Consider the following 12,268-nt stretch of genomic DNA (forward strand, 5'->3'; position numbering starts at 1 on the left):
CGAAGTCCCGTGCCTGTCGGTCTGGACACCGTATCCCCCTGCAGTTCACTTCTGCAAACTGAACGGCACCCATCGGTGGCGGGGAGACGCCGCGCTTCGCGGGGGGAAATAGCACGTCCAGCCGCTTGCCGGGGGCGCACAGAAAGCTGAAGGAATCACAGCATATTGGAGCAAGGAATCGGAGGCTGTCTGTATGTCCACGAAGGCGAGAAAGTACCAGAAACGCGTGTCATTCTCCGAGGAGGAAAATGAGTGTAAAGAAGAAAACGGCGGCGTGGATGCGCGTTACTTAAAATCCGTGAAAACGGTCCGAGATGCATCTGGATATTATCATCATCACAATATGTGAGTATGTAGTAATAACAGGAAAAAAACAGTTTGACAAAATATAGGAACTCATTTTTTACGACGAAAAAAATTAAGTAACTGTGCTATATTAAATTATGAACATTTGTACATATTTTCGGTTTCTGTTACAGATAAAAAAATATTTTCTTTAAATTTCGCAGTTTCTTCTGCAGTAAACTTGCATGATGCTCCGAAGACTGACTTGTTAACGAATTTATCTAAATAGACAGTCTGTTATGCCGTTGCATAATGAAGCTGAAAAACAAACTAAAATACACACGTTTTACTTGAGTAATTGAAATACATTTTGGATTAATGTTGGCAGTGATCATTTGCCTTGCTTTTAGCGCCACTGGGCGGATTACGCTGTTTAATTACTGTTGGGCACTGCATGATAGATCATGCATTGTCGTTGCATTTTTGTTAACTGTTTATTGACTCTACTTAATCAGCACTCTTTTAAAAACAGTTTTAGCACTTAAGATTAATTCGTTTAGTTATTAAGGCGCAAACGCCCTAATATTTAGACGAGCGCCTATTTCCTTCCTATCAAATTGGAAACGAGTTAATTGTTAATATGCATACTATTATTAGGGTATGATGTGGGAGATGTTTAATTATTTCATTGTGATAGAATAAAATAACCTGTTGTCTGGGAACTCATTTCACTTAAATGTACAACAGTAGCATCACACGTACAAGGTTACACACAGGTTGATTATCAGGTTAATTGATGCTAATATTTAAAAATTAGAACAGAACTAATACGCATGCAGTGGTCGTCATGCTTTAAAATCGCGGGATGTAACAAACGTGATGCCGATTTCGGAAAACAGATAAGTTAGGATTTTATCCGGGGTTCGCATCATGACACGTTTGACATGTCTGTGCATTATCTCCATCCTTCCTCTGGAGTCTAAATGCTAAGATTTAGAAACGATTGGGCATAGATGTAACCTAACTATTCTGGCTCAGTCAGATCCTACCCACAAAACCCAACCCCTGGCATGCGAACAGTAACACACACTCCTACAACATACACACACACGCAAACACACAGACAGACAAATACACACACACACACACACACGCACGCACGCACACACACACAAATCCCTATCACCAGCCAGTACGCACGGCCTTCACTTATTCAAAGAATTCCACATCTTCCTACTGAAAAATGCAGGGCATACCAAACTCACTGACAATATCTGACGATCTGGCAATGTATTTACGATTTATCGTTTTGTACAGATTATAAGTCAAAGGCCCAGGGGGTGTTTTCACTCCCAATCCTTCCTCTGTAGAAAGTCAGGTCACAAAATGCCCTTTCCTCCGTATCTCCACAGCCTTATGGGAAAACAGCAGTAAGTCTCATTAACCAAAAATAGATTAAAAAAGGGAGATTTTAAGGATCACGGAGAAGGCAACCAGAGAATCATTAACAGTTCCAACACCACTGTGCAAAGACATTTAGTTACGTTTATATCCAGCCCCTCATTTGTGCCACAGAATCGAATGACTTGAGATTCAGCAAAACACACTGGATGGGGAGCTGGTCTGTTTTTCAGATGATCTAATGCCACCTGATTGGACTGTTCATTTTACCCACAATTCCATGCACATCAAACTCATGTTTTCTCCTGTTCTTCTTTAAATCCAATTAATTATAGTTACCTGTATATTATTATAACATAACATGACTGCCAAGCCCTAAACCTAAGATATTCTCCAGTCCTCCGAAAAAATATATTATTGTGCAGAAGAAAAAAAAAATCCAACTCCTTATTCCAGTACTTCTTTAAATATTAAAAGATCTGGGAAATGTCCTTGCAGGTATGGTACTAGTTAAAAAAATAAATGGAAGCACAAAACAGTAGCATTTTAAATTTTGTTCCTCTCTTACTCGGGTCTATCTAAATTATTAATCAGCATGAAAAGATAGTATGTATATTTTATATATTTTGTCTTGTGTTCACCCTTCAGTTTTCTGTTTTGCTTATCCGGGTTGTAGTTATAGATTGTCACACTGATTATGACTGATAACATTTCGGTTTTCCAGCTGTCTAACATCACCAGCTTACGCTGACTAAAGCTTGTTGCTTAACTTAGTGCCAGAGATTTCTGCGAAGACGTGGCAGATGAACTTCTCAAAGATGTGCTGATATCCTGAAAAGCAAACTCTCCAGCGGAGTCGATCCCTTCCAATCTCAGCATATACGGCTGCCATTTCCACTGTCCCGTTTCCTAGTGCCTAAGGGAGACTTTATTATTAGAAATGTATAAATTGTTCTACCGGCTGAACTGAGGAAAGAACTGAGGTAATCGCACTGTCTTTTAAGCACTGGCTGTCAGCTATGGAGCGTGGAGAAAAGTCAAAGGTTTTCTAACATCAATGTCTGAACTTGGTGTTGTTCTTTTTTCAATGCTGTTGTTGATTTTGTAGTACTGACGTTTCATGCATATTAATTGAACTTTATACTGTATAAAGACCTCTGTATACTTGATCTTATTGTGTACGAACTTTTGTCGTCTCTAGAAGACCCTCCCGTTCACCCCTGAGACAGGTGACAAATAGCCAAGTGGTTTGCAAATCAGTGAAAGTCCTAAACTTTTTCATTGAGAGATACGTCATAGTTGTATGTGAGTGATTCCTTCAGTAAAGCTAAATGGAAGGTTTTAGCTGGTATTCAAGTTGGATACATGTAATTTGTACGGGAGTAAAGATCATCTGCAAAAAGGAATCATTAGCACACAAATCCTGTGCTTTTCTGGGGAGGAATCAGCAGCAGCTCCCAAGGCTTTAGAAGCTAATCCACCTACATCGTAGTGTAATGACGCGTAATGACGTTCTGGTCAGCGACGGGCTGCATACATGGTCCTGTAAGATTATAACAAAGCTGAAATAACCACAGGGCAATGCATTACTCAGGTGTTTGTGGTGATGCTGGTGTAAATGAACCTACCGTGCTGCCAGTTGTATAAAAGAACAGCAACAATTATGTACTACTCTACTATACTATAATACTTGATAATGGTAATAAAAAATGATGATACTAGTTGATGTATTTACTATAGTGTACTTTTATCATTTTGTAGGCTATACCAGGTGTCTACAAGGCTATACATCTAGGTTTGTGTCAGAATGCCCTATGATGTTCACATAACAAAAAAATCGCCTAATAACACATTTCTCAGAACACAGCCTCATCGTTCAGCAACGCATGATTGTAATTTCATGTGAATCAAGAAGAACCAAGTCTTAGCTGGATTTTTCCTGCCAATGGCTGCAAAGGGCACTTATGTTTCACACACATATGACAAATACGCCTGATGCTGATTGGTTCCCAATTACCGTGAGTGGTCTGCAGGGATAGCTTAACAGTTAGCTTTGCAAATTTAGGTATTGGGATCACAGCTGGTTGTGTGTGATGCTTGTATGGTTCTGCGTTACTGCTAAGGATAGATGGTCGTAGCCTTTGAATTGTATAGATGTCTGTCCTGTATTTTTGATTCATTTGTTCTAGAGCTGCTGCAAAGACATTATAGAGGAATGCCTTCTACTTGGCCAATGACATCGCCTTGATGCACCCGAATAATAAAAGTGGAACAAGTGCTGGGCTACGTGCGATTAGCATGTGATTCAAGGGTTTTATTTGTGACATAAACAAACATACACTGTACATGTGTGTAGTGAAATGCCTTTATTTAAAATTAATATTAAAGAAACTTTGTTCAGAGATAATGGTGGGCTAGGTACTGTTCAAGTATATAGTTGGACACATATGTAAAATTATGTATTCCGGGGCAAATATCTGATGAATAATGTGCGGTTTAGAAAAGGTTGGACTGGTGTACCCAGAGAATTATAAGTGGGCTTCTGTATCTGTAGGCCAGAAATGAAAAATAAAAATCCTGGAGTAAAAAATACTCAATATTTTAAAAATTCAGAAATATTCCAGGCCTGAGTGAATACAATTCAGGTGTGATGGGGGGGGAGAGAAGAATATTCACATTCCAGTCCAGGGTTCAAAGAATTCAATGATGCTTAGCTATAAGTGGTTAGCTTAAAGACATCATAATGGGACATTGACATCAGTATGTGTGGTGCAGACTTGCTGTTAAGCCGTGTGATATGCAGGGGTTCGGAGTTAATCCTAGGCTGCGCGTGATTGGCTAATGAATCGCATAGTTCATAACTGAGCAGTGCTGATTAGCATGTGTTATAATGGGTGCTTGACAAAGGATTTTTAACACCGTGTAGTTCAATGTCAGGTTAATATAAATGCTCATTTATTTAAACTGTTTACAGTGTATTGTGTGTTTAAGGTGTGTTGCTATAAATGGAAGTTAAAGGTCATAAAAAGTGAGAGACGATTATATATGGGGCGTTTGAAACTGCATAACAATTCCCGGAAAGTAGGCGTATATCTCTGAAACCCACCACATATGAATAATTATAAAAAGCTAAACAAAGCAAAGGAATCCCAAATGAAGACTCAAATTAGTTAGCAGGCATAAAATCAGAAATCTGTTTTGACAGCTCTGTAAACAGATATAGATTTAGGGTTGTAATATTTTATATTAATTTGAATTCATAAGCACTGCTTCACACCTCCAGGCTCTGTTTGTAAGGAGTGTGCATGTTTTCCTTGTGTTATGCGTGTGCATGTATGTGTGCCCAGTGAGGGACTGGCATCCCATCCAGAGTATATGTGAGCTCCAGGCTCTCCCTGTAACCCTGACCAAGATATGCGACTGGAAGACAGATGGACTTATTACTAAAAAACTGAATAAAAACTTTTGCAAGACCATATTATCAATATGCTTTATTAATAATTGGGATTGTACCACCACAATGTAATTTAGTGTAATTATGTGCGAAACAGCTTTATTATTCATTAAGGAGGAATGCCGGGAATATTGAAGTACACGTTGGGATTTGGGATTTTCACCCGTGATTAATAAGAGATGGAAACTGAGGAATTATGTGACGTCAAGAGGTGGATTTTAATTACACAGGAAGTGCACCGAAGGGTACTTCACCCTCGTACCTTGGCCGACCTGAACACACGCGGTCACATGCGACTGTGCAGCCGTGGTACCGTAGCAGGGCTTGGTACCGTTTCCATGTGGCCGCAGACATTAGTAACACCCTTATCGAGGGATATCATCTGTGGCGTTTCATTACAAAGTAATTAAAAATCGGTGGGAGTTTACAGCTTCCGCAGGTAGCCGTGTGAGGGAGGCCGCAAGTCAACGGGCTCCACGGGACCTGTGGACTCGACTAGCCGAAGCCGTAATTATCCGAGACGGTGCCTTAGCGCGTACGTCAGAAATGCTGGCCTCGGCCCAGCAGTGTTAGTTACAAAGATCTGGGTGAGGCAAGAAGACCGTTCAGTAGCATGGGAAGTCTTTGGGGCAGAGAGATCGGCACTCCATTGCAGCCAGGCCTGTCCTCCACCGCGTAATGGAGCACGTTTGCGTGGTCACTGAAGCCTCTCCCCCCGGCTCTCCCAGGTCGCCGCTGGAGAACCCGGCGCAGTGGCGGCTGGCGGCGTCGCGGGAGAAGGGTCGGCGGCAAGCGGTGCGGGGGCCTGCCTTCATGTTCAACAACCGTAGTACCAGCCTGACAGCCGAAGAGGAGCGCTTCCTGGATGCCGCCGAGTACGGCAACATCCCCGTGGTGCGGCGGATGCTGGATGAGTCGGAGACGCTCAACGTCAACTGTGTGGACTACATGGGCCAGAGTGCGCTGCAGCTGGCCGTGGGCAACGAGCACCTGGAGGTGACTGAGCTGCTGCTCAAACGGGATAACCTGGCCCGCATCGGCGACGCTCTGCTGCTGGCCATCAGCAAGGGCTACGTCAGGATCGTAGAGGCCATCCTCAACCACCCGTCCTTCGCCGCCGGGGACCGGCTCACCCGGAGCCCCCGGGAGCTCCAGGACGACGACTTCTACTCGTACGACGAGGACGGCACACGCTTCTCGCCCGACATCACGCCCATCATCCTGGCCGCCCACTGCCAGAAGTACGAGGTGGTGCACATGCTGCTGACCAAGGGGGCTCGCATCGAGCGGCCGCACGACTACTTCTGCAAGTGCGCCGAGTGCGCCGAGAAGCAGCGCAAGGACTCGTTCAGCCACTCTCGTTCCCGTATCAACGCCTACCGCGGGCTGGCCAGCCCCGCCTACCTCTCCTTAGCCAGCGAGGATCCCGTCCTGACTGCCCTGGAGCTCAGCAACGAGCTGGCCAAGCTTGCCAACATCGAAAAGGAGTTCAAAGTAAGATGTTGAATCCATTTATCCCCAAAGACTCGCTAGACTAACACATACCGCTACAACTCAACCACTAGTCACATATTCCATTTGACACCATAACTTCTTTCTAAATCAGAAGTAGAAATTTTTTTTAATGAGGTACAGCTAACTGGATGTAGCGAGCACTGACATGAGCATGGATAGCATTGCATCTGATCTGAGCTCTGTGATTTCCTTTATGTTCGGCACGCTTTTTAAACTAACTATTGCTTTATGTCATCCGTGCATTGTGTTTCTGTGTATATGTGTGTGGGTTTGTGTATATTGATGTCACCACCAGGTTAAAAAGAGCCAAATAAAAGAGACGATGCAGAACAATTGCTCCTCCCTGGTAAATATCCTTAACTTCATAACTTCATTAGCATTAAGAAGGTCTAGCTTTGTATTGGCTGATACATTGCTATGGGTGCATAGCATCATTTTGGACATCTGGCAGGTTTCGGAGTCCAGCAGAGGGTCTGAATTTCCAGTTACAGCTTGAAGGTCAGATTTATGATGGAGATATGCGATTTCACGTTTCTATTTTCCACGCGGCCTCAGCACTGCATTGTCAGTGTCCAGGTTTTAATTTTCCTTTTTCATGAATCATCATCCATCTATAATCAGTTTTTAAAGCGGGCAGTTTCCATCAGCACCTCTGGAAATTAGATAGATCACATTTTTGGGCATGTAGTAGGGGCATCTGTCTAATTTCTGATTGCCTTTGCCGCTTATTTTTAATGTCTGGCATAGTGGAACATCCTCTCCCTGGTTCTTCATCAAAAATCCTCTTTGTGTTTTTACTTGCTGGAAAAAAAAACAGCCAATGATTTTGCGGTGCAGTAGAATGTTTGTAAGGTAACCAGTGGGAGTTTAGTAATGAGGTAAATGGGGAGAGGCTGTCTGTGGTTAGTCATTTGTTGGATTTTAGGACGCAGGAGGTGTGAGGTGTAAAGATCGAGGTTCCATGAGGGAGGCAGACATACTGTGTTCGTGATTGTATTGCGTACCTCACACTGTATAGCGTACCTCACACTGATTGTATAGCGTACCTCACACTGTATAGCGTACCTCACACTGATTGTATAGCGTACCTCACACTGTATAGCGTACCTCACACTGATTGTATAGCGTACCTCACACTGTATAGCATACCTCACACTGATTGTATAGCGTACCTCACACTGTATAGCGTACCTCACACTGATTGTATAGCGTACCTCACACTGTATAGCGTACCTCACACTGATTGTATAGCGTACCTCACACTGTATAGCGTACCTCACACTGATTGTATAGCATACCTCACACTGTATAGCGTACCTCACACTGTATAGCGTACCTCACACTGTATAGCGTACCTCACACTGATTGTATAGCGTACCTCACACTGTATAGCGCACCTCACACTGTATAGCGTACCTCACACTGATTGTATAGTGTGCTTCACACTGACAGCACAATCCATATAGTATTCTATGGTAGCACCAGTACAGATCTTTGCTAAGAAGAAACCATCAATACAAGTACATCCCATAATATTCAAAACCTAAACACAACATGTCACCAAAAAAAAAAGTCTGCAAAACCTCTGTCCACTGAGCTTATTAGTAATAATGTTTAAGGACACTTTTGTTGCTAGCATTGTGGTGGCTAATGAGTATGCCTACAGGATGGCTTAAAATGGCTTCAAATGCTTTAAAAGCCTCTATCAATTGAGTTTGAAAGTGTCTGTGCCTCCGAAGATGGAGTCAATAAATCAGTCATGGATTTGACTTCTTGAAATGGGCTGGTAAAGTGGCTTCCTGATATAGATTCCTGCTCCAACTGCTTGTTTTGGGACAGACACGGGTTCCCGCTGATGGTCTTCGCGTCCTGCTGCTGTCGCGCTCCATTCTTTAGCTGTCAGAGGCTTTTAATTAGAAACATAACTTTGTCGTTAGCGTGGGGGCGGGCAGGTGCTTAACGCGGCTTTTCTGTAGGGCGCAGAGATGGTGATAATGGGTGTGCTTTTTATGAGAGGAGAGAGGGAGCTGTCAGTCACTCACCAAGCCCGATCCGCTCTTCATCTGCACGTCCGCCATGTTTCTTGCCAGCTTCCTACGACACTGTAATACACAGACTTACCCAGTAAGACCCCCGATTACACACCTGAAAAATCCCTTTGTGCTTATTAAACGATTCTGCACAGTCATTTAAATGCTTTAAGGTTTTGCGACATCTCATTATGCATGTGAATATTACAGAGATCCATACTAGCACCCTGTCTCACTCATGAAACATTGTGGTCCCATTTGAGACTTGAACCATCAACCTTTGGCTGTATTCAAATACAGATTATCTACCGCTTTAAATTTCACACTGCAATCCTCGCCATGAAAAAAATCAGTTATGCATTTACTCATCACTGGTTTCCACCTTGTTATAATTGGTGCATTTTTCTTCCTGCTTTAAACAGCTTCACAGTGACGCTGGTGTATAATTAATCTCAAAGATGACAAGAACTGGATCGTATACATTTTTTTTTTCCAAATTAAGCTTCTATCCTCCGATATTTTGCACAAACTAAACATATTGCTATGTAATAACAGAGAATAACTCACTGCCTCCTTAACAGAGATGACTGTGGTTTATTTCAGAATGGGACATTATGCCCCCCCCCCAAATACATTCACACACTGTAAATGAAAAAATGTGATAATACTTATCAGTATTAGCAGCTGGTCCTGTATTTTTTGGGGGGTGAAACCCCTCTGTGATGTATGTATTTAAATCAGAAAACTAGTAGACTGCCCCCCCCCCCCCAATAATGTCACTTGCACAAATATGACAAATGGCACTTCAGTCCTGACCCAAATGAGACTGTGCCTTTGAGGAAGGTTTGGTGAAAGTTGAGCGGTGATTTGTTGCGGAAAGGAAGGGGAGGGGGTGAGATGCATTCTGTGTTGTGAGGGTCCATTTCAAACACCCCATTTTGGCTGGCATTGTCAGTGGAGAAAGGACATATTCATGACAGGAATCCATCGACGACGAGCTTTTTCTCCAGAAAATATTCCAAGCATGTCTGAAGTTTAAGTATCGTGCATTTTTTGGTGAAAAGCTGTTGGCTCTGACCCTGAGCTGTACCTGGAAATCCTCCCTCCCCAACGTGTCGCTGCAACACGCGAATAAAACGGCCAAGGATCTGGAAAGTAACTGGACCTCCTCGTGATCATGTTAGGGGCTTAGAGACAGAGTCAGACAGATTGCGATGCCCTCGGGTCACCGGGCACAAACAGCTCGCTCACTCGGGCGTGTAGATCGAACGCCATCCCCACACCAATATCAATATCCGGCAAAATAATATCTGAAAATTTTTCAGCAGTTAAAATAACACCCCCGGTGTCCCATTGTCACTCTCCAGCCAGTCCCATGTAGATTCACGCTACTCTTTGTACTTATTAAATGTTTCTCATGCAATTTTCATCTATTTTTCATAAATTTTGGGCATTACAAAGCCTGTCAAGCGCTAGTGCTGATGTAGGGGATGAAGTTCTCTTTGAAAGAACTCTGACAAAATATGTTAACATTATACAGTTAAAGAAAGTTAGAAATAGAGCGCTAATCCATATCTGACAGAAATGATTGTAAGGACCCATTAATTCCAAGGTCTGGGTATCTTGCTCCCCTCCCCTGCACGCTGTCCCAGAACGACTACCGCAAGCTGTCCATGCAGTGCAAGGACTTCGTGGTGGGGGTTCTGGACCTGTGCCGGGACACAGAGGAGGTGGAGGCCATCCTGAACGGGGATGTGAGCGCTGAGCTGGAGGAGGGGCAGACGCACCGAGCTTTGCTAAGCCGCGTCAAGCTGGCCATCAAGTACGAGGTCAAGAAGGTCAGTGGGCGTCCTCCAAACAATGCTGATCCCCGCAGCGCTCTCCTCAATCCTCAAAGTCCAGTAACACCACAGCAAACCCTGGGGAGATTGTCGGAGAATGTTACCGACATTATTCTGCTGGGGGAGGGGAGCGTTCTACTCGCTGGAGTCACATGTGTTTTGTCCTTACATCTACGGTGGGGCAGAGTGTGCTTGTCCTTGGGAGGCACCACTAAGCCCCACACAGGGGCTGATAAACTCTCACATTTAGCAGATGCTTTTAACCAAACAACATTTTTTTTGTCTTGTCCGGCAGCTTGAATCACGGTCTGAATGCACTGCTGTGCCAAACATGTTTGCTTTACCACGAGGAGCTCTATAAACTCTGTATGGGTTAAGGGCCTTGCTCAGGGGCACAACAGCAATCTGCTGACCCTGGGATTTGAACCAGTGACCTTCCACTGAGCCACACACTGCCCCCATATATGATGGGTGTCCCCTGTATACAAAGAAACAATGGTATACAAATTAAATGCAAACCAAAGTACTGCCATGCATCTCTCTTCAGTTCATCAGTTGAGTTGGATGCTCACAGCATCCAGAAACTGCCCGAATTTGCCTGAACTGTTCTTACAACTTATGAGAATCACATAAATTATTGCTGTCTAATTTGAATTTGGAAACATGACTGAAAACATTTTAAACATCAATAACACACATATGTGAACCATTGACTATTTTTACTGCCCTAAATATTTAATTTATACAATTAAAGCTTAACACAGCTAATGCTAACGCTAAGCTATCCATTCCACAGACAAAGGTGAGAGGGACACTGTAATTAGCCCACATTAGTCTGAATGGACAGCGGAGGGAATTGATTTCTCGGTTGCAGGATCAGTAGCAGCAATCAGACTCTCCCTGGGCTATTATGCGCCATCTGATGGACGATGCAATGTCGGCAATCTGGTGCTGTTCACAGAGGGGCCACCATGCCTGGCTCTGCCTGAAGCACTGCGGCCGGCTTCTTTATAGAACCCACAATAGCAGAGTCACTACTCTTTGTTCATAGTGTTTCATTCCCCTGGATAAAATACGAGTGTTGCCCAGGTCTCAACCGGTAGACCTAATTAGCTGGTCATTTTTTTTCAATTTAGTTGCAGCTTGCCTTACATAGATTATGAATAATTATGTAGGACAGCCATGAATATAACACCTCAAGTGCCCAGAGGAGTTTTATTAATTAACCTACTAGTTGAGTCCAAATTGCTGTATACACTTGGGGGTTGATTCTGTTCTCTCCACAGGTGACACTGTACTTTTGCTCAGACACAGAAATGGCACGAACTTACGCTTATGGTGAATTTACTGGCAGACGCTGCGTTATAGCAGCCCCAGGTGCACGAGGAGATCTTCTGTTTGTTCTTCCATGGATCTTTGTTGTCTGTCAAGAACCTGAATGGAATATGAAATAACTCAGCTTACAGTGATGTTGTGGCAAACTAAGAGATACTGATACTTTAATATTAGGGGCCAAAGCTCTTTGGAGAGTGACAGCGAAGCCCTTGAGTTAAACTGCAACTGCTTCTTTAATTTCTGTGAGGGCTCTCTGTGTTTTAATTGAATTATCCCATCATATTTGTGGCTCATAAGGGGTTTGCCTAGATTGGATGGACAGTGTTAACATAATTACCCAGCACAACTTGAGAAGAACCCACTCAAGAGTGAAATGCCCCTGACTTCCCCGAGAGTGACGCTGAGCT

The 12,268-nt window shown here is 43.4% G+C and overlaps 1 protein-coding gene and 1 long non-coding RNA gene across 3 annotated transcripts in view; one reads left to right on the forward strand and one right to left on the reverse strand.

Annotated features, from left to right (window-relative positions):
- LOC111832814 (short transient receptor potential channel 3) overlaps nucleotides 1-12,268 on the forward strand; it is a 23,898-nt gene continuing 11,630 nt past the window's right edge. The window contains exons 1-4 of one of the 2 annotated variants that reach the window (XM_023790522.2): nucleotides 1-345; nucleotides 5,869-6,634; nucleotides 6,951-7,001; nucleotides 10,338-10,523. In XM_023790522.2, the coding sequence (XP_023646290.1) occupies nucleotides 194-345; nucleotides 5,869-6,634; nucleotides 6,951-7,001; nucleotides 10,338-10,523 (1,155 nt within the window). In that variant the 5' untranslated portion in view covers nucleotides 1-193. The remainder of the gene's footprint in view (nucleotides 346-5,868; nucleotides 6,635-6,950; nucleotides 7,002-10,337; nucleotides 10,524-12,268) is intronic. The other variant, XM_023790523.2, reaches the window with a different exon arrangement.
- Nucleotides 6,538-12,268, reverse strand: part of LOC111832816 (uncharacterized) — a 23,010-nt gene continuing 17,279 nt past the window's right edge. Inside the window, exons 3-6 of the long non-coding RNA XR_002835597.2 lie at nucleotides 11,858-11,960; nucleotides 10,473-10,604; nucleotides 8,698-8,757; nucleotides 6,538-8,561 (exon numbers count right to left, since the gene is read on the reverse strand). This is a non-coding gene — a long non-coding RNA (uncharacterized lncRNA). The remainder of the gene's footprint in view (nucleotides 8,562-8,697; nucleotides 8,758-10,472; nucleotides 10,605-11,857; nucleotides 11,961-12,268) is intronic.

This window comes from Paramormyrops kingsleyae, chromosome 25 (assembly GCF_048594095.1).
Source record: "Paramormyrops kingsleyae isolate MSU_618 chromosome 25, PKINGS_0.4, whole genome shotgun sequence".
Taxonomy (NCBI): domain Eukaryota; kingdom Metazoa; phylum Chordata; class Actinopteri; order Osteoglossiformes; family Mormyridae; genus Paramormyrops; species Paramormyrops kingsleyae.